At 39.0% G+C, this 21,481-nt stretch overlaps 1 protein-coding gene across 1 annotated transcript in view; it reads right to left on the reverse strand.

The window, feature by feature from the left end:
* Window positions 1-21,481, reverse strand: part of LOC101344709 (complement factor H-like) — a 101,845-nt gene that overhangs the window by 69,335 nt on the left and 11,029 nt on the right. The window contains 3 exon segments of the mRNA XM_012555223.1: window positions 837-839; window positions 2,639-2,809; window positions 14,648-14,761. Of these exon segments, the coding sequence (XP_012410677.1) occupies window positions 837-839; window positions 2,639-2,809; window positions 14,648-14,761 (288 nt within the window).

Below are 21,481 nucleotides of genomic sequence, written 5' to 3' on the forward strand. Positions count from 1 at the left end.
TTTTTGGCTATGTCTGAGCAGGCAGGCTGTGTGTTCTTTGCTGTTTGCTCGTCTGTGGGCACGATACTTTTCACCTCCTTCACCAGTAAGCAGGGTCAGTCGCTCAGATATGGTGCAGCAGGGCAGGTCTGGCTGAAGAGGAGTTGCTGGGATGGGTTGTTTGTGGCACTTACTACAGCCACCAGTAATCAGTGCAAGGCAGTTCCAGTAGGCCGTGCTTGTGCTGCTTGGTGCTGTAACGTTAAGCGCACGGTGCAGGAAGGCAGGATGGAGGGGGGAGATTGTGATGTGTGGAGCTAAGGTGGGTATGGGAGAGAGGAGAGAGGAACAGGAGCCAAAAACATACAAACAAAAAAGAGTGCTAGGGGAGCTTGCCGTTGGAGTGGAGAGATAAGAGGCTATGAAATGGAAAAAAACAAAAAGGGGAAGAAGAAGAAAAAAAATAGAAGAAAAGAATGAACAAATAAAATTTAGGAAGAAAAAAACAGAAAAGCTCCCAGGGATCCCACCAGTGCAGCTATGAGGTCTGGGGAAGTTGCTCCCAGTGTTGTAGTACAGCCTGGCTAGGAGGCGTAGAGGTATTCAGCACCAGGTATCCAGGGGACAAGAAGAGAAGGAAGGTATAGAGAGATGAGAAACTGAATAATGAAGAAAGACAAAAAGGAAAAAAGAGGGAAAAGAAAAGAAAACAAATTAAAAAAAAAAGAACAATAAACCCCCCCAAAAAAAAACAGAAAAAAAAAAAAAGAAGAAGAAATACTCTCCGGGATCCCTCTGCACATCTGCGCAAGCTGAGGGGGTAGGTCCCAAGCCACACAGCACTGCCCAGCCAGAACGGGCTCCCAACTAGAGAAAAGAAGAAGAAAACAAACAATTCAAAACAAACAAACCAAAAAAAGCCCCAGGATCCCACTAGTGTAGCAGCACAGACCAGGAAGCGGTTCCACACTTGAATGGAGCTCCACAGCCCCTCAGGAAGACACGAAGATGGTGCACGGAGCCAGGTATTTGAGCAAAAGGAGGGGGAGGTAGTGAGAGGTAAGGAAGAAATCAAAAGAAGCGGAAAAAAGCAACCCCAGCAGCCAACAAATGGCACTCAGGAGTCGGCCAGTGCAGGCGGGTGGAATCCAAGCACCCGGTGCTTCTTGGCGAAGAGACTGTGGCTGCGGGAAGCAGAGGCCGAGTGGGGGTGAAGAAGGGTGGGGGGTGGGAAAGTGTATATGGCTGTTTACCAGTTGTTCTGTCTCCTGCTGGAAGCTCCGTGAAGCTGCTTTCTCATACCCCCTATTTGCTGGTCTCTGATAGGCTTCCAAGATGACAGATGCGTGCTGCATTAGCTGATAGGGGACCTCTGCATGTATGTCTCCTCCTGTCAGCTTCTTATTCCATTTGGTGCTTGGCTGAGTTCTTTATCTCTTCATTTGATGTTTAGGATTTCAGGATTGCTGCTTTATCTGTTTGGCTTAGTTTTTTGGATCTTTGCTGTGGAGGGACGGCATGGTGCTTCTGCCTAGAGCGCCACATTGCTGGAAGTCTCTGGTGTTTCCAACTTTTGGTGAGGATGGGATTAAGTGGAACTTTCATATATTACAGGAGGAAGATTAAATGGTACAATACAATCACTTTGGCAAATGTGTTGGCAACTGATTCACTCCTAGGAAATTTTTAAGACAAATTAGTGGGTAGGCCCATCAAGAGTTATATACTAGGATGTTCTTAGATTCTTTTTTCTTAATAGCCAAATATTGAAAATCAGGGAAATGAGTGAATAAATTCTTCTATAGCCATACAATGAAATGCTCCTCTGTAATAAAGCGAATGAACTATTGCTACATACAAAAGCTTGGAAGGGTCGTCTACATATTCTGTTCAGTTAAAAATGTCAAACAATAATGTAAATAAGTATAATTTCACTTATATAAAAAACTCAAAAACAGGAAAAACCTAAAGGATTGATGCCTTTGAATGATGGTATTGGCGAGAATGTTGAATATACCATAGACTGCCAAAAGAATGAATAAATTTGTCTTGGAAGAAGTACAGCCAGAATGCTCCTTAGAAGCAAGGATGGCGAGACCACGTCTCATATAAGTTAGACATGCTATCAGGAGAGTTCAATCCCTGGAGAAGGACATCATGCTTGGTAAAGTAGAGGGTCACTGAAAAAGAGGAAGACCCTCAATGAGATGGACTGACATGGTGGCTGCAACAATGGGCTCAAGCATAACAATGATTGTGAGGATGGTGCAGGGCTGGGCAGTGTTCGGTTCTGTTTTACATAGGATTGCTATGTACAACCTTGACAGCACCTAATAACAGCAGCAACAGGTGGTACTATTATTCCTCAATGCTTTTATTCAGATATTGGGAGAATTATATTATTTAGAGAAATATATACTCCTATACACACACACATATATATAATTTTGAGCAGCTAAACAATTAAGAGTATTTAACATACAAACATTAAGTTTTTTATTACTTAGAAATGCCTACTTTGAAAAGCAAAGAATCCTAAAAAAGTTCTAATTTACATACACAATAAGAAAACTATTTGCTTTTATTGTGTCTGTGGTTTTTTGTTTTTAGTAGAAAGCCATTTCGAATTTTAAAAACTAGATCAAGACATGAACGGAACTACATCTTGGTGTAGGTGACCAGCCACTGCTCGTACATAGTGCCGTATTTCCCCTGGTTGCAGGATAAAAGCCATCTTTTCACCTGTAGCTGATTTTATCTTCACTTCTGTGTATAATCCTTTGAGATGTGTAGAAACCATTTGCAATATAAGGAGGATTACATGTGACTCCTTAAAAGAAACACAATGTAGTACATGAGAATAAAAAGTAGAGGTTATTTATCCTTAGTACAAAAAAAGAAAGAAAACATAAAAATGAGCACAGCCTCATATCCTTCCTGCTATATCACTCATATATCCCTCCATTACGTTTGTTAACTGATGTATGTGTGCCCCTTGGACTCATGAGCTTTCTATTTCTCCAAACCCATCACATAGTTCTTCCTTGGCTTCTGTAGTTGTCTAAAGGAATATTTACAAGTATTCTGGTTCTCTTCCTTCCAGATACATAGTTGTATAGGTCATTCTTGTCCTTTTTGATGTAGACACAGACAAATGACTAGTATAGGCCAATGAAATGTGGAAGTATATGTTTCACTTTAAGGAGGAAGTTTTAAAAGCCATTGTGTGAATTTTTATGTTCCCTTCCCTACAGCTACAGTGATTAAGGACGCACATTGAGAGATGATATTTCCATCACTTGAGTCTTGAATTAACATAATGAACAGAGTCCCCTTCTAACCTAGATTGGAAATGAAGCACAAACAAGAAATGCACTTTGATTTATTAGCCTACTGAAATTTGGAGATATATCTTTCTTACTGTGATTTGGAGATATTTTCCTTAACTATAACAGAACAACTTAGTCCAGGGGTTGGAAAACCTTTTTTGTAAAGCACCAGATAGAAGTTCTCAGTCACAACTCCTCAGCTGTGCCATTATAGCACAAAAGAAGACATAAAAAAAATGGCTATGGCTGTATTCCAATCAAACTTTATTTACCAAAAAAAGGGACAATCAGTTTTAATTAGTGAGCTATAGTCTCACCTAGTCTATCTCAGTTGATAAAGCTCCTTCTCATTCCTATCCATCAACTCTGCTAAATCTTGGCAATGGATAAACTTTTCAAGCTCCCTTTTCTAATAAAATATCATTCCTTTTAGGCATTGTTGTAGAAGAGTCACATAACCATCTTTATTGCTGCCATGATTTAATTTTAGCTAAAAACCTGTGGTAGAAACTCAGCATTGCCTGAAACCCATTTATATGTCCCTAATTTGCTTCCTTTTTTTCCCCAAAGGAACTGTCCCATTCTCTCCTCACTCTCCTCAAGCCACCTAACCGAGTTGCTCCTTCATCAACAAATAATAAGTCCTTGTGTTCACAGAAAACAATTGAGACTACCAGTTGTGATTTCCCTCATTTGTTTTCAAAATTCCTTCAACTTTAGTTGAATCTATTTCATACTTAAGCCTTTTAAGTCTTAGATAAAGGTGTTTCTTTCAAATTCAGGTAGCTTCTCATCTTCAGACCTTTTGTTTTCCCATTGATCTTAAACCATTGTTCATTCCTTTCTTCTCTCTCATGTTGTCAGCCACTCTGTCTCATATGGACATGCAAGCTTGTCCTATTTTAAACTCTTTCTCCCAACCTTTTGGTGCAGTTTTGCTTATGTGCTACATTCGTCCATGTTTTCACAAACCAGGTCCTCAAAATACCATTTTATAACTGCTATCTCCACTTTCTTTCCACCAATTTATTCTTCAACCCATTGTTACCTGGCTTCTAACACCTCCATGTGCTGGCACTACTCTGACAAAAGTCACAAATGTTCTCCAGTTTCCAAATTCAAAAACTCTTTATATTGAAAATATTACATTGGTTGGTATGTAATATGGACTTCTTAGCTATTTGTTGAACTGAACAGATAATTTTCTCTGAAATATTTTGAGACTGTGGATCACTGATTTCTTGAAGTTCTCTAATGACTTGTATTTTTATGTTCTAATGCTTCTCCTCCTTCTAAGATATTATTTTTATTTAATTTTTTTCTGGCTCATCTTCCTTTATTCTACTTACTTTTTGGGTGCTATCTATTTCATCTTTTGTTATGATGAAGGTAAAAGGGTACAGCCTTCAGTATGGATTACACCTGATCATAAAGAAAGTGAAAATCCTTATGACTGGACCAATAAACAACATCATGATAAATAGCAAAGAAATTGAGGTTCTCAAGGAGTTCATTCTTTTTTTTTTTTCATCTTACTTTAGATGAAGGTTTACAGAACAAACTAGCTTCTCATTAAACAATTAGGACATGTATTGTTTTGTGACATTGGTTGCCAACTCCACAACATGTCAACACTCTCCCCTTCCCAATCTTGGGTTCCCTATTACCAGCTTTCCTGCCCTCTCCTGCCTTCTCACCATTGTACCCAGGCTGGTGTGCCCATTTAGTCTTGTTTTGTTTTATGGGCCTATCTAATCTTTGGCTGAAGGATGAAGCTGAGGACAGCCTCCATAATTGAGCTAAAAGGGTATCTGGGCCATACTCTTGGGGTTTCTCCAGTCTCTGTCAGACCAGTAAGTCTGGTCTTTTTTGTTGTTGTTGTTAGCTGCTTGAATGTCTTCTTTGGTGAAGTGCCTATTCATAACCTTTGCGCATTTTTTAACTGAATTATTTGACTTTTTGTTTTTAGAGGAGTTGGATTTTTCTGTAGATTTTAGAGATTAGATCTTTGTCAGATTCGTGATAGTCAAAAATTTTTTCCCAGGTAGGTTCTCTTTTCACTCTCTTGGTGAAGTCTTTTGATGAGCTTAAGTGTTTAATTTTTAGAAGATCCCAGTTATCTAGCTTATCTTCTGGAGTTTGTGTGTTGTTAGTTACGGTTTGTATGCTGTTAATGCTGCGTATTAGGGCCTCTAGCATTGATCCTATATTTTCTTCTATGATCGTTAAAGTTTTTGGTTTTATATTTAGGTCTTTGATCCATTTTGAATTAGTTTTTGTGTATAAATGTGAAGTATGGGTTCTGTTTCATTTTTTTTGCAGATGGACATCGAATTTTGCAAGCACCATTTGTTAAAAAGACTATCTTTTCCCCACCTGATGGACTTTGGGCCCTTGTCGAAGATCAAGTGACCGTAGGTGGATGGATTTACATCTGTGTTCTCAATTCTGTTCCATTGGTCAATGTAACTGTCATTGTACCAGTACCAGGGTGTTTTGACTACCATAGCTATACAGTAGGTTTTGAGATCAGGTAGTGTGAGTCCTCCTACTTTATCCTTCTTCAGTAGTGCTTTACTTATCCAGGTCCTCTTCCCTTTCCATATAAAGTTAATGATCAGTTTTTCCATTTCTTTAAAAAATGTTGTTGGTATCTGGATCGGGATTGCATTGTATTTATATATTGCTTTGGGTAGAACTGTTGTTTTCACAATGTTGAGTCTACCTATCCATGGGCATGGTATTTTTTTTATTTATGTAGGCCTCTTTTGGTTTCTTGCAGTAGTGTTTTGTAGTTTTCTTTGTATAGGTCTTTTACATCCCTGGTTAGATTCAGTCCTAAGTATTTTATTTTCTTAAGGGCTACTATAAATGGTATTGTTTTCCTGATTTCATCGTTCTGTTTATAGGTGTATAGGAATCCAACTGATTTTTGTATGTTTATTTTATATCCTGCTACTCTGCTGAATCTTTCTTTTAGTAGTTTTCTCATGGGGTCTTTTGGGTTTTTTATGTATAGTATCATATTATCCACAAATTCACACAGTTTTACTTCTTCATTACCAATTTGGATGCCCTTTATTTCTTTCTCTTGCCTTACTGCTCTAGCTAGGACTTCCAGCACAATGTTAAATAGGAATGGTGATAAAGGGCATCTTTGTCTTCTTCCTGTTCTCAAGGGGAATGTTTTCAGCCTCTTTCCATTAAGAATGATGTTGGCTGTTAGTTTTGTACAGATGCCCTTTATTATGTTGGGAAATTCCCCTTCTATAACTATTTTATTGAGAGTTTTTATCAGGAATGGGTGTTGGTCTTTGTCAAGTGCCTTTTCTATGTCAATTGAGATGATCATATGATTCTTTTATTTATGTGGTGGATTATGCCGATTGATTTTCTAATGCTGAACCACCCTTGCATACCCAGTATGAATCTTATGTGGTTGTGGTGTCTTTTTTTTTTATATGATGCTGAATTTTATAGGCTAGAACTTTGTTGAAAATTTTTGCGTATGTATTCATGGAAGATACTGGTCTTTAATTTTCTTTTTTTGTGGTGCCTGCCTGGTTTTGTTATTTAGGTTATGCTGGCTTCATAGAATGAATTAAGAAGTATCCCTTCATTTGCTATGTTCTGAAATAGTTTGAATAGTACTGGTGTAAGCTCCTCTCTGAATGTCTGGTAGAATTCTTCAGTGAAGTCTTCTGGGCCAGGGCTTTTTTATTGGGAGGTTTGTTTTTGTTTTTGTTTTTGTTCTTTTTTTAATTAAATTTTCAATTTCTTCTCTTGTTGTGAGTCTGTTCAGATTTTCAACTTTTGTTTCTGTTAGTTTGGGTAGGGAGTGTGTTTCTAGAAATTTGTCCATCTCCTCTAGTTTTTCCAAGTTGGAGTACAGTTTTTCATAATACTCTGTCATGATCCTTTTTATTTCAGTTGGGTCTGTTGAAATGTCCCTCACTGCATTTCTTATTTGGGTTATTTGCATTCTCTCCTGTTTTTCTTTTGTCACTTTGGTCAATGGTCTGCTGATTATGTTGATCCTTTCAAACAATGAACTTTTGGTTTTGATTCTATTGTTTTTCTATTCTCTATTTCATTTATTTCTGCTCTGATTTTTATTATTGCCTTTCTTCTGGTGGCTGTGGGCTTCTTTTGCTGTTCTCTATTTGTTCAAGTTGTATAGCTAATGTTTTGATTTTGTCCCTTTCTTCTTTTCTGATGTGTGCAATTATTGCTATAAATTGACCTCTGAGCACTGCCTTTGCTGTGTCCCAAAGGTTTTGGTATGATGTATTTTCATTCCTGTTTAATTCTAGACATTTTTTTATTCCTTCTTTGATTTCTTCTGTTACCTGGTGGTTTTTAAGCAGGGTGTTACTTAGTTTCCATGTATTTGATTTTTTTCTTTGCACTTCCTGTTGTTAATTTCTGCATTGATGGTGTTGTGATCAGAGAAGATAATTTGTATTATCTCAGTGTTCTGGATTTTTCCTAGTTTTGTGGCCTAAGATGTAGACTATTCTGAAGAACATTCCACGTGTTTTGGAAAAGAATGCGTACTTTGCCGTTGTTGGGGGAAGTATTCTATATATGTCTATGAGGTCAAGTTGGGTGAATGTACCTTTTAGATCTTCTGTATCTTTGTTTAGTTTCTTTCTAGATGTTCTGTCCTTTACTGAGAGTAGTGTGTTGAAGTCTCCTACTATTACTGTGGAACTATCAATTTCTCTTTTCAGTGCTGTTAGAGTTTATGTATTTTGGAGCCCTGAGCACTGGTGGCACAGAGGTTATGTGTTGGCTGCTAACCAAAAGGTTGGCAGTTTGAATCCTCCAGCCGCTCCTTGGAAACCCTATGGGGCAGTTCTACTCTGTCCTATGGGGCTGCTATGAGTAGGAATCGACTTGACAGCATCAGGTTAGTTTTTTTGGTTATTGGGTTATTATGGTTATGTCTTCATGATGGATTCTCCATTTAATCATTATATAATGCTTTTGTCTTTTACTGTGGATTTTGTTTTAAAGTCTACTTTATCTGAGATTGCCACTTCTGCTCTTTTTTGGTAGCTGTTCCCTTGATATATTTTTTTCCATCCTTTGATTTTTAATAAATTTATGTCTTTGTTTCTAAAGTGTGTCTCTTGTAGACAGCATGTTTATGGGTACTGTCTTTTCTTTTTTATCCATTCTGTCATTCTCTGTCTCTTTATGGGTGCATCTAGGCCATTTACGTTCAGTGTATTTATTGATAGGTGTGAGTTCACTGCTGTCATTTTGTAGGGACTTTTTTTTGTGGTACTCACATTTTCTTTGTTCCTCTTAACTCTCCTGTGCTCAGTTTCTTTTGTTTGTGGATTTTTCTTCTATCTTTTCTTTCATTTTTGTAGATTTTGTGTTTACTGAGACTTTATGTTTTTCTTATTTTGATGAGTAGGTTTGTTAACTTTCTTTGTGGTTACCTTGAAATATACCCTTATCCTCCTAAGTCTGAACCAGTCTTTTATTACTTGGTATCACCTTGTCTTCCTCTCCATTAGAAGGTTCTATACCTATACCGTTTATTCCCTCTTTTATTGTTCTGATGTTATTGTCATTTACAGATTAAACTCTGTGGTTCCCTGTGATAAATATTTTAGTCTTGTTTCATCCTTGAGAGTTGATTACCTAGGTTGGTGTCTGGCTGATGCAGTCTTGCATCCTAGACTCAGGCTGTTGTCTGATGTTGTTTGTTCTCTAACCGAAAGACTCTCTTTAAAAATTCTTGTATGTTTTGTTTTGTTTTTACATATTCCCTTAATTTCTGTTTATCTGGAGATGTCTTAATTTCACCATCATATTTGAGTGAAAGTTTTGCAGAATGTATTATTCTTGGTTGGCAATATTTTCTTTCAAGGTTTTGTATATGTCATCCCATTGCCTTCTTGTTTCCAATTCCACTGATCCTGTTTTCCGCTGTTTTAAACATGTTCCTCAAACCTTCTATGACACTTTCCATTTCTGAAATCTTGTTGTTTATCTTTTGGATTTCTAATTGCTGTTTTTGTATGATTTCTAGTTGTGAGTTTGACATTTTGTTCCTATGTTATTTTCCTGAATTCTTCCATTGTTCTGTCTGTTTTTTCCAAGATTTTGTCTATCTTTTCCTCATTTTTGTCTACTTTTTCCTTCGTCTCTTGGATAGCCCTGAATATTAGAGACTTGAATATTCTTTCAGATTTTTCCAGTATTTTTTCTTCTGCTGGAAGGTCATCTGATGTTTTATTTTGGATGCCTACTGGAACCATCCTGTCCTGTTTTTTTTTTTTAAATATTTTCCTATTGTCTGCTGTCTTTGGATCATTCAGTAATTATTTTCTTCATTTATTGGCAGTAAATCTGTTTCATCCTGCTTTTTTGTTTTATTTGGCTTTGTCTGAGCATGCGGGCTAGTCATTCTTTGTTGTTTGCTCATCTGTGGGCATGATACTTCTCACCACCTTGTTCAATGTGCAGGGCCAGTCACTCAGCTATGGTGCAGCAGCGCAGGTCCAGCAGAGGTACAGGGGCTGGGATGGGTCGTTTACAGCACTTACTGGGGCTGATGGGGGGGCACTGGGGGTCAGAGAAGGGCAGGTTCTGGTATACTGTGCCTGTCTCACACAGGGATGTGACGGTCAGTGCACAGTGCAGATAGGCAGGAGAGAAAGGTGAAGATGTGACGTTTGGAGCTAAGCAGATGTGCAAAAGAAGAGAAAGATGAGAGAGAAACAAGCTAAAAAAAGAAAAAGTGCTGAGGGAGCCTACTGTTGCTGTTGGAGTGGCACAGACCCGGGGAAGCCATATGCTGGTGGCTTTCTACCTGGGTGGTGTGGCACAGCCCATCAAGAAGGGACAGATGTGACATATGCAGCCAGTTGGGCAGAAGAAAGGAAAGGAAGGAAGTCAGAGAGAGATAAACTAGATTTTTTTTTTTTTTTTAAATAAAAAAGAGAGAGAGAAATGCACATGTGGCCAGATGGTCAGAAGAAAGTAAAGGAAGAAAGGTAGAGAGAGACAAGAAACTGAGACAAAAAAAAAAGGATGTCAGGTGGCTGGCACGAAGGAAAGGTATGAGGTAGAAAGAGACAAGAACCCAGGGAAAAAAAGAAAAAATGCCCCGAAGGAGTCCACCAGAAGTGGATCTCCAGCCAACAGGCACTGCACAGCCCATCAAGGAGGAGTGGAGACAGCACACAACACCAGGTGTTCAGGAGAAGGGTAAAGAAGGAAGGTAGAGAGAGACAGGAATGGAGAAAAGAAAAGAAAAAGAAAGAAAAAAATAACATGCCTAAGGGAGCCCACCATCGTGGTGGTACAGACTAGGGAAGAGGATCCCTAGCCACATGGTACCGCACAGCCCTTCACGAAGGAGCAGAGATGGCACATGGTGTAAGGTGTTCAGGAGACAAGAAAGGAAGGATGGTATAGAAAGACAAGAAACCAAAAAAAGATTTTAAAAAGCCTCAAGGGAGCCCACTGGTTTGGTGGTGTGGACACAGGAAAGGGCTCCCTAGCTGAGTGGCACTCCACAGCCAGTCAAGAGGGAGTGGAGATGCCACATGGAGCCAGGTGTTTGGGAGAAAAAAGAAGAAGGGAGGTAGAGAGAGACAAGAAACTGAGAAACAAAGAAAAAGAAACAGCCCCAGGGAGCATACTGGCATGGTGGCACAGACCTGGGAAGTGGCACAGCCTGTCAAAAAGGAGCAGAGATGGCACACAGCGCCAGGTATTTGGGAGAAAAGAAAAGAAGGAAGGTAGAGAGAGAGAGAAGAAACTGGGAAATGGAAAAAAAAAAAAAAAGGAAAAAAGAATGCCCCCAGGGAGCCCACCAGCATGGCGGTACTGACTGAAGAAGTGACACAGACTGTCAGGAAGGAATGGAGATGGCACACAGAGCCAGGTGTTTGAGAGAAAGGAAAGGAAGGAGATAATACAGAGAAAAGAAACCAAAAGAAGCTTTAAAAAGGCAACAACAGCAACAATAAAATGGCACTGAAGGAGCCGGCCAGTGGGGGCCAGCAAATCCCAGTGGTAAGGAGCCAGCACTTCCCCAGCCAAGTGATCAGAGCCCACCAGAAAGCAGTGGAGGCCAAGCAGGGGGAAGAAGGGTGGGGGGTGGGAAAGCCATGTATCACTGGTTACCAGCTGTTCTCTCTCCTGCTGGGAGCTCCATGAAGCTGCCTTCCCGTACTCCTTGTCCACCATTCTTGGTGGCTAAGGGGTCCAAGATAGTGAATCTGTGCCATGTTAGCTAACAGGGGACCTCCACTCCATAGCTCTCCTCTCTCTCTGTTCTCTGTGAGTTTCTTTTTCCATTTGGTGCTCGGTCGAGTTCTTTATTCCTTCATCTGACATTTAGGTTCCCAGGACTGATATCTGTCTCTGCTTTACTTAGTTTTTCAGATCTTTGGTGTGGAGGGACAGCATGGTGCTTCTGTCTATAGTGCCATGTTGGCTCTGCCCCCAAGGATTTCACTTTTCTTGTATCAACAGTGAATATCCATGGAAGCAGCAGTCAAGAAATCAAATGATATACTGCATTGGGCAAATCTGTGGCAAAAATACTCTCAAAAGTTCTAAAAATCAAAGATGTCACTTTGATGATTAAGGTGCAGCTGACTCAAGCCATGGTATTTTCAAACACTTCATAAGCATGGGAATATGGACAATAAAAAAGGAATACCAAAGAACAACAATACAGGAAACTTCTAAATAGAAGACAATAAATTCCAAAATGTTAACTATGAATTAAAGGGCTGTGCCAAAGACATAGTCATTTAAAAACACAACTTTAGTTTCATTACATAAATTACCCAATCAAACAAAAGTTCTGTTTTGACTTGAATGCTTCATGAATGATTTATCTATTTTCTTAAAATTCATTTTGAAGGACATTAAAATTTTGATTAATTTATTTTGCTAATTTTACTTGGTTTGAGGATCGGTTCATCCTCTAAATAAATGATGGCCAGTAATATTCTTCAAATGTATGAATAAAATGTTTACTGTGGTATTTTTACTAAGTGAACGACAAAAGTCACACATTTTCCAGTTATCAATTATAATTATGATCTAAAAACTGTCAATGAAATTAACTCTTTCTTACTATGTTTCTGAAAAGCAACTGACTTTTTGCATTTGTGGCTTCACCATCCACCAGTTTTTCTGTCAATAAAAACCTAGCCATCATCTTTGATACCACCTTCTCTCAAACATTTTTTTTCCAGGGATTATGGCTTCCTTAATCTCCAATCTTTCTAATACATTTTCCTAGTGTATAACTTAATGGTCTTCCATCTGGTCACTGTCACTCCACTTACCCTCTTTCATTGATCCCCAAATCAGGCTGAATAAGAGCCAAATTCTTCAGCGTCATGTATACAGCACATCAGAACCCTGCACTGGCCTATCTACAATCTATCACTGACTTCTTACTTGCCTCCTACACTAAGGCCCCTGTGAACAATGAACAACAAATAAGCATAAGCCTCAGTGCATTTGCATCTTCCTCCCCATGGCATACTCATCCCATCCTCAACTTCTGAAATATGCCCATTTTCTCTTTAAGACTTTTCTTGCACATCTACAATTCCAGGAAGCTTTTACTAGCCACAGAAAACTAGCTGCACAAATGTAAACCCCTTCCATAAGCCTCTACAGTATGCAGTATTTGCTAGGCTATCAGTATTAGTTAACCATCATTGACTCTAAGACCTAGTTTTGTCAGAAAGGATTCCTAAGAAGAGAAATGCTTCTGTATGGATCTCACTGTGGGGTAGACTAGGCTATGTGTCATGGTTTAAATTATGTCCCCCAAAAAATGTGTATATCAATTTGGCTGGGCCACAATTCCCAGAATTGTGTGGTTGTCCTCCATTTCATGATTGTAATTTTATGTTAAAGAGGATTAGGGTGGGATTGTAACACCACCCTTACCCAGGTCACATCCCTGATCCAATGTAAAGAGAGTTTCCCTGGGGTGTAGCCTGCACCAGTTTTTATCTCCCAAGAGATAAAAGGAAAGAGAAACAAGCAGAGAACTGGGACCTCATACCACCAAGAAGGAAGCTCTGGGAGCAGACCGCGTCCTTTGGACCCGAGGTTCCTGCGCAGAGAAGCTCCTAGTCCAGGGGAAGACTGATGACAACGAGGACCTTCCTCCAGAGCCAACAGACAGAAAAAGCCTTCCCCTGGAGTGGACGCCCTCAATTTGGACTTCTAGCCTACTAGACTGTGAGAAAATAAATTTCTCTTTGTGAAAGCCATCCACTTGTGGTATTTCTTTAAGAGCAGCACTAGATGACTAAGACAGTAAGTCTAAAGAATTTGGAAATTTTGGATGATGTTAAAAAATAAAAATTTCTGTCAGAGTATTGGTAAAATGCAGTACAGTGCTAAGTCAAACAAATGGAACATAAAGTTTCATTGCAAAAGCCAAAATCATCAGATTAGTCACATGTCAGAAATATTACAAATAAAGAAACTTGGCTTACAATTTACTATAGAATTATTTTTAAAAGGCAAAGATTAATTTAGTGGATTCAGTTTCATTCATCCAATGTTTATATTAAACTCACAGTGCAAATATAGCAAACATAAAACAAACTCACTTCCTAGAAGTGTTATTAAAAAACAGAATGTCATCACAACGATCAGTAGAAATAAATAAATGCTTCTTAAAATTTAAAAAAATACATTCTGGAGACCAATATTATAATAATCCAGCTTGAAGCAGAAATGTTTACCATTCTATTTCAGCCTATAAGAGAGACAATGAATGGAGAAAAGAAAAGAAGAAGAAAGAAAAAAATAACATGCCTAAGGGAGCCCACCATCATGGTGGTACAGACTAGGGAAGAGGATCCCTAGCCACATGGCACTGCACAGCCCATCAAGAAGGAGCAGAGATGGCACAGGGTGCAACGTGTTCAGGAGACAAGAAAGGAAGGATGGTATAGAAAAACAAGAAACCAAAACAAGATTTTAAAAAGCCCCAAGGGAGCCCATGGACTTTGGTGTCAAATAACCAAGGTTTGAATCTTAATTCTACCATTTATGTCATAGTAAGCTAGGGCAACTTATTTAACTTCTTTGGACCTCAGTTTCTTCAAATATAAAACAGAAGATAACAGTACATAAATCAAAGAATTGTTTAGAAGGTAAAATGAGATGGCATTCATAAAGGACTTACATCAATTATGGAAATACAACCTGCTCAATACGTCAGTTATTATTTACATTCTTTATAATGGACAATGTGTTGAAATGCATATTTTCATAATAAAAGCTAAAAATATTCAAAAGATCAAATAAAAAATAAGTGAAGCGTGAATTACACTCAAACTGTACCGCTGGTCCACTAGAATATTCTTGGTCTGATTCCAGTGCACCAGAGATAACTCTCCCATTCTCTGGTTCTGTTACTGGTAAACATTTAACAACTGAAAAAATAAATACAACTTTTTTTAACATGAGTGGAAAACTTTACATGAAGAACGTGTGCGTGTGTGTGTTGCTGTTATTGTGTACCGTTGAGTCGATTCCCACTCATATCACTCACATGCCACTCATATGAACCTATAGGACAGAGTAGAACTGCCCCATAGGGTTTCCTAGGCTATAATCTTTACAGGAGAACATTGCCAGGTCTTTTCTCCAGTGAAGTGGCTGGTGGGTTTGAACTGGTGACCAACTGGTTAGCAGCCAAGAGCTTAAGCATTGCACCACCAGGTCTCCTATAATATATACATACACATACATCCTTGAAGTTGTCAAGGATTTCAGGTTACTTGTATCCATAATCAACACTCAAGGAAGCAGCAATCAAGAAATCAAAAGACGCGTTGCATTGGGCAAACCTCCTGCAAAAGATCTCTTTTAAGTGCTGAAAAGCGAAGATGTCACCTTGAAGACTAAGGTGCACCTGACCCAAGCCATGATGTTTTCAATCATCTCATATGCATGCGAAAGGAGGGTGATGAATAAGGAAGACTGAAGAAGAACTGACACCTTTTAATTGTGGTGTTAGAGAAGAATATTGAATATACCAGGGACTGGCAAAAGAATGAATAAATCTGTCTTGGAAGTACAACCAGAATGCTCCTTAGAATCAAATATGGGGAGACTATGTCTCATGTACTTTGAATATGTTATCAGGAGTGATCAGTCCCTGGAGAAGGACATCATGCTTGGTAATGCAGAGGGTCAGCGAAAAAGAGGAAGACCCTCAACGAGATGAACTGACGCAGTGGCTGCAACAATGGGCTCAAGCATAAGAACGATTGTGAGGACAGCCAAGGACTGGGCAGTGTTTCGTTCTGTTGTACACTGGGTCGCTATGGGTCAGAACCAACTCGACAGCACCTAACAACAATTACAACATACACACACATATATATACATATATACACATACGTGTGTGTTCACAAGCAAGATGAGATTGGAACAAATTACTTGTTTCTTTTAGAAGCATTTGATATACCTATCTACAAGAGACATGCAGCTGAGTAACAAAAAAAATAGTATCTTTCTCTTCTGATTGTTTTCTACAGAAGTGGGCAAAAAAAGTTACTACTTTGAACGTCTGTATTTTTATAGTAACAAACAAGTGTCTCCAAAGTAATTGCAAAATATAAAACTGGGGATAATCATATGCAAATTACCATTTGTGCCCCAGACTAATGTAACACTGTATTGCTAAAATGTGTAAAATCAACTTTTATTATTACATTAACTTCAATAAAGAAATAATCCATAAGATTTTTATCCACTCCAACATCAATGTTCAAAATAATTTGAGTACCTCTTTTGATTTTAGTTAACATTTTCCAACTTCCCTAAAGTAACTTTATTTTACAGTAGAATGACTGGCCTGCTTTTTATTTAGCATTGGGGTGCTAAAATGTGAATTTTAGGTATTATCCTCTCACCTCCAAGGAGCCATGGTGGCACAGTGGTTAAGCGCTTGGCTGCTCATTAAAAGGTCAGTGGTTCAAAGTCACCAGCCGTTCCGTTGCAGAAATATGTGGCAGTCTGTTTCCGTAAAGATTACAGCCTTGGAAACCCTATGGGACAGTTCTACTCTATCCTAAAGGATCGCTACGAGTTGGAATCAACTCGAAGGCAGTGGGTTTATCCCCTCACCTTCAGAGATGCTGATAAAATACGTCTCCTTTAGTAGCCATGAATTTCAGTTAATAAGCACCTCAGTTGATTCTGATGTAGATGTACTCTAGAGCATCTCTAAATGAAGCATTTATCCCTTCCCCTCACTTCTACAGATGAAAAGTCTTCCATTCGCTTTTTGAAACAGGATTGTTTGAGTGATCACTTTGCTTCTCTCTCCCTACTTCTCACTGTGGGACTAGGAAAGAGTCTGATTGGTCTTTTATTCTTTTATTTCCATGATGAACAGAGATTGGGGTTACTAGCTCAAACGTGAAAACAGGATCTACAGTTTTCTCCTTTTCACCGATTGTTTTATGGATGAGTAAGAAAGGGCAGAGCTCTCCGGTATTTCTTATTTCTGCCTCTTTTCTGTAAGACTAAGACCACAACAAATCTCCCTTTGCAGGGAAGTGGGGAGATACATCTACATCATGTTCTCTACTTCAGCTTTTACCAGAGATTCCTGCAGTTGGCTGGTTATTGGATAAATATCTGTTCATTAACCAAGTGGCAATTCTAACCTCCATTTACATGGTGATCCTTGTATATATTTGTAGTGACTAGAATCCAGAAGGAGAGTAAAATGAGCTTTAGATTTCCTAATCTCTAATACTTGGACTATTAGATCAGATCAGGCTGTATTCCTATGTGGTAATTAAAACAGTTAAAGAGACACAGGCAGACATATGCACACCTATGTTCATTGAAGCATTATAATGGAAACAGCTCAAGTGCCTGTCATGGATTGAATTGTGTCCTCCCAAAATGTGTGTCACCTTGGCTAGGCCATGATTCTCAGTACCGTGTGACTGTCCACCATTTTGTCATCTGAATGTGATTTCCTATGTGTTGTAAATCCTACCGCTATGATATTAATGAGACCGGTTTAGTGGACGTTATGTTAATGAGGCAGGACTCAAGATATAAGATTATGCTGTGTCTTAAGTCAATCTCTTTGAGAAATAAAAGGGATAAGCGAGTAGAGAGGTAGGGGGACCTCATACCACCAAGAAAGCAGTGCCAGGAGCAGAGTGTGGTCTTTGGACCCAAGTTTCTGCACAGAGAAGCTCAGAGACCAAGAAAAGATCTATGACAAGGATCTTCCTCCAGAGCTGACAGAGACAGAAAGCCTTCCCCTGGAGCTAGTGCTCTGAATTCGGACTTCTAGCCTACTAGGCTGTGAGAGAATAAACTTGTTTGTTAAAGCCATCCGCTTGTAGTATTTCTGTTAAGCAGCACTAGATAACTAAGACAGTGCCTTTCAGTGAATGACTGGATAAGCAAAATGTGGTACATACACACAATGGAATACTATGCAGCCATAAAAAACAATGAGGAGTCCACAAGACATATAATAACATGGATGGATCTGGAGGACATAATGCTGAGTGAAATAAGTCAATCACGTAAGGACAAATATTGTATGATGCCACTTTTGTAAGAAGACCAGAATAGATTCATATACAGAGACCAATGTTCATTGGTGGTTACCAGAGTTGGGGTGGGGAGGAGTGGAAATCAATCTCTAGATCATAGATACTTGTTATTCTTGGTGATGGGAAAAGTAGCACAGAATGTGGGTGTAATAAGCACACTTTGACCAAAGTAATGATGCCACCAAGAAGTGCACAAAAGAAGAGGATGTTTGTGCTAAAGAATATGAGATATATAATTTTGCAACAACACCAACAATAACCAAAAATGAGTGTATGGTCACATATGTACGTGTATAGGCATATATGTGTACAGGTAAGGGCAGGTGTGTACATATATGTGCACAGATAGAAGCATCTACATGTACGTGTATTTACAGATATGTGTGTGCATGCATATATATTCATAGAAGACACAGTTACAAATACTTCTCAGACATAACCAAACACCTTGCAAGATTGGTTTTCTGGGTTTGAAGGCTTACACCCTTAGTCTGATGGGATAAGTCAGACAATTGGCATAATATAGTTCACAAAGCTCATGTTCTGCATCCTAGTGAGATGAGTAGCGTCTGAGTCTCAAAAACCTGTGAGAAGTCATCTGAGATACCACTACTGGTCTCTGCTCATCAGGAGCAAAAGAAAGAAGGAATCCAAAGTCTCAGAGAAGCAACTAGTCTACAGGGCTAAAAGGCTACAAAAGCCACAGCCTCACGTACCCTGAGACCAGAAGAACTAGGTTATGCCTGGTTACCTCTACTGACTGTTCTGATCAAGACGACAAAAATGGACACTGATAGAACGGGAGAAAAATGCAGGACAGAACTCACATTCTTACAAAGTCCAGACTTACTGCATTAGTTGAGACCAGAGGACTCCCGGAGGCGATTGCCCTGAGACATTCTTTAAACCTTGAACTGAAACTATCACCTAATGTCATCTTTTCATAAAGTAACAAATTGGCACACAAAATAAAGGCTATTACCCATGAGAATGATGCTCCGTTAAAAAGCATCTACGTGAGATCAAAAGGTCAACAATTACTCTAAAGCAAAAATGAGAATATAAAGGGGCAGGGAAACTGGAGAACTGGAAACGGAACAACCAGAACGCAACTGAAGAGAACACTGACACATTGTGAAAAATGTAACTAATGTCACTGAACAATTTCTATAGAAATTGTCAAATGGGATCTTAATTTACTGCATAAACTTTCACCGAAAATATGATAAAATATTATGTAAAAAAAAGAAAGAAAAGTCTAACTAATATATATATGTATGAGCAGAAATTAAACAGCAAAGTGTAGAGAAAATTAACAAAGATAAAGTTAATTATTTGAAGACTGGTAATAAAATTGTTTAATATTAGGCAAGAATAATCAAGAAAAAGAGAGTTCCAGCCATAAATAATGCGGAAACGGAACCAAATATAGGAAAATAACCTCGGTCAGGCATTGGAAATCAGGCAACGGCTGACTACTGCCTATATGTTCACAATTGCCCATTTCTTATTCTCTTGTTTTGTCTTGACCAAACTTCAGTCAAGCTTCTCTCCTTTCCACCCAAAAAGTTAACACTGGGTCAACTCTGACTCACAGCAATACATATGTGTCAAGAGCAGAACTGTGCTCTATAGAGTTACCAATGGCTGATTTTTCAAAAGTTGATCACCAGGCCATACTTCCAAGGCACCTCTGGGTGGACTCAAACCTCCAGCCTTTCAGTTAGCAGCTGAGTACATCAATCATTTGCACCACCCAGGGACTCCTCTCCTCTCCAAAAACCCCTAAAATTTGGCTTACCTCCAAGTGTAAACAAGCACTAAATCACTAATGTGCAGAACACTCTCCCTTGATAGCTCATTCTGAGAATTAGCCAATCACAAAGAGAAACTTTTCCTGTTGAAGCACTCTGATTTTGGCAGGTGCACACCACCAAATCATGCCCTCTCCTCCACAAAGTTCCTGCTAGCTCTTTTCACTCCTCCCTATAAAAGAAGTATTTTTTTTTTTTCTGTTTAATTTTGAGATGCTTGGAAACTTCTGAGATCAGAGAAATCTCCCTATTGCAATATTCTTTCTGAATAAAGTGCCTCTTTCTAAGTCTGGATTTGTTTTTATTTGACACTATTATCCCAGAGCGAAAGAGACAAATGAGGTGAGCCTGTTTATCAAATTGGTTTCAAGCTTGGAGACATTTTCCAGACAAGACTACAGGAATGAAGAACCCAGGCAGAGAACGGCAGTCTTGCTCAATAGAAGAAATAAAAATCAGCGTTCAAACAAGCTGAGGTTACTAGAAATTCCAAGATAGAGAGACAGAGAAGAAGAAACTATGGAGTGAAAATTCTCTACAAATCTGCTTTGCAAGCCTGCGGAGTCTGACTGAACACTAACGTGCTGTAAATGCGTAGGGCAAAACTCCATGAAAATACAGGCAAAGAATAACTACCAGAGAACAATAAAGTCATCAATTTCCAGAAAACACACAAAACAGGGAGACATGCACATTTGACCAGTCAGAAAGGAAAGACCCCTTTGAACACCCACATCATGATCAGAAATTACAGAAGTGGCCTTATTAGTATTCTGAAAAAACTTGTCCTGAAGTAAAGACTCCTAAAGCCAGCTTTAATAAAGCTTAAAAATAAGCCTTTAAAGGATCAAGTTGATTCGTAACAAATTAAATGCCTACCAAAATGGAATTCATTATAGGCAGTCCTCTCTATGTACAGTCCTCTCTATGTACAGTTGTGTGGGACCATAAAAATAATGGTTCAAGCTAAAATTATGCAAAGAAATTTAAAATCCACGGGAAAAATGTTATTTTCTTGATATTTAAAACGTTGTTAGAACATTAAGAATTCTCTTACTGTTGGTTATAAATTTATGGGTAAATTTAGAAATACTAAAACTATTTCATATGGCAAGCAGTAATTTAAAACATTAGAAACACTGAGAAAGTGTTTTACAACTTTGTAAGAACTTATCGAAGCCTAGATGGAGTACCTCCATTCCTCCCAGGTCTTTTCTCTCACAACTAAAAACCATGCACCTAACACAACAAAGAAGCATAAGACGACTCTGAAAGGAGGAAAGCAGGGGGAAGACTGCTTAGGCACCTCTGGATCTCCTTATTGCCTCCCCTACATCCTGGACGGGGTGGAGGAGAAGTCTCCAAACTGGAGCCTCCAAGAAGCTCAAACAGAAAAGTTAGAAGAAAAGTCGTTCCCCTAGTCAACGGATGAGGAAAAGGGTAGACTAATAACAGAAAACTTTTGTGTTAACATTCACCCTATTCTAGCCAAACACCAGTGAAAAAGCCACACCACCACCCAACTTCAGCAGAGTCAAGCAGAAAGTTAATTTTTTATACCACCCCCCTCCCACTCCTGCCCTGGTGGCACTGTGGTTTAGAGCTCAGGCTGCTAACCAGAAGGTTGGTGGTTCAAATCCACCAGCTGCTTGATGGCAACGGGTTCAGTTTTTGGGTTCAGGGCAGGAGTTGTGGTTGTTGTATGCCATGGAGTTGATTCCAACTCATAGCAACCCTATAGGAT

Source organism: Trichechus manatus, unplaced genomic scaffold (assembly GCF_000243295.1).
Source record: "Trichechus manatus latirostris isolate Lorelei unplaced genomic scaffold, TriManLat1.0 scaffold00035, whole genome shotgun sequence".
NCBI lineage: Eukaryota > Metazoa > Chordata > Mammalia > Sirenia > Trichechidae > Trichechus > Trichechus manatus.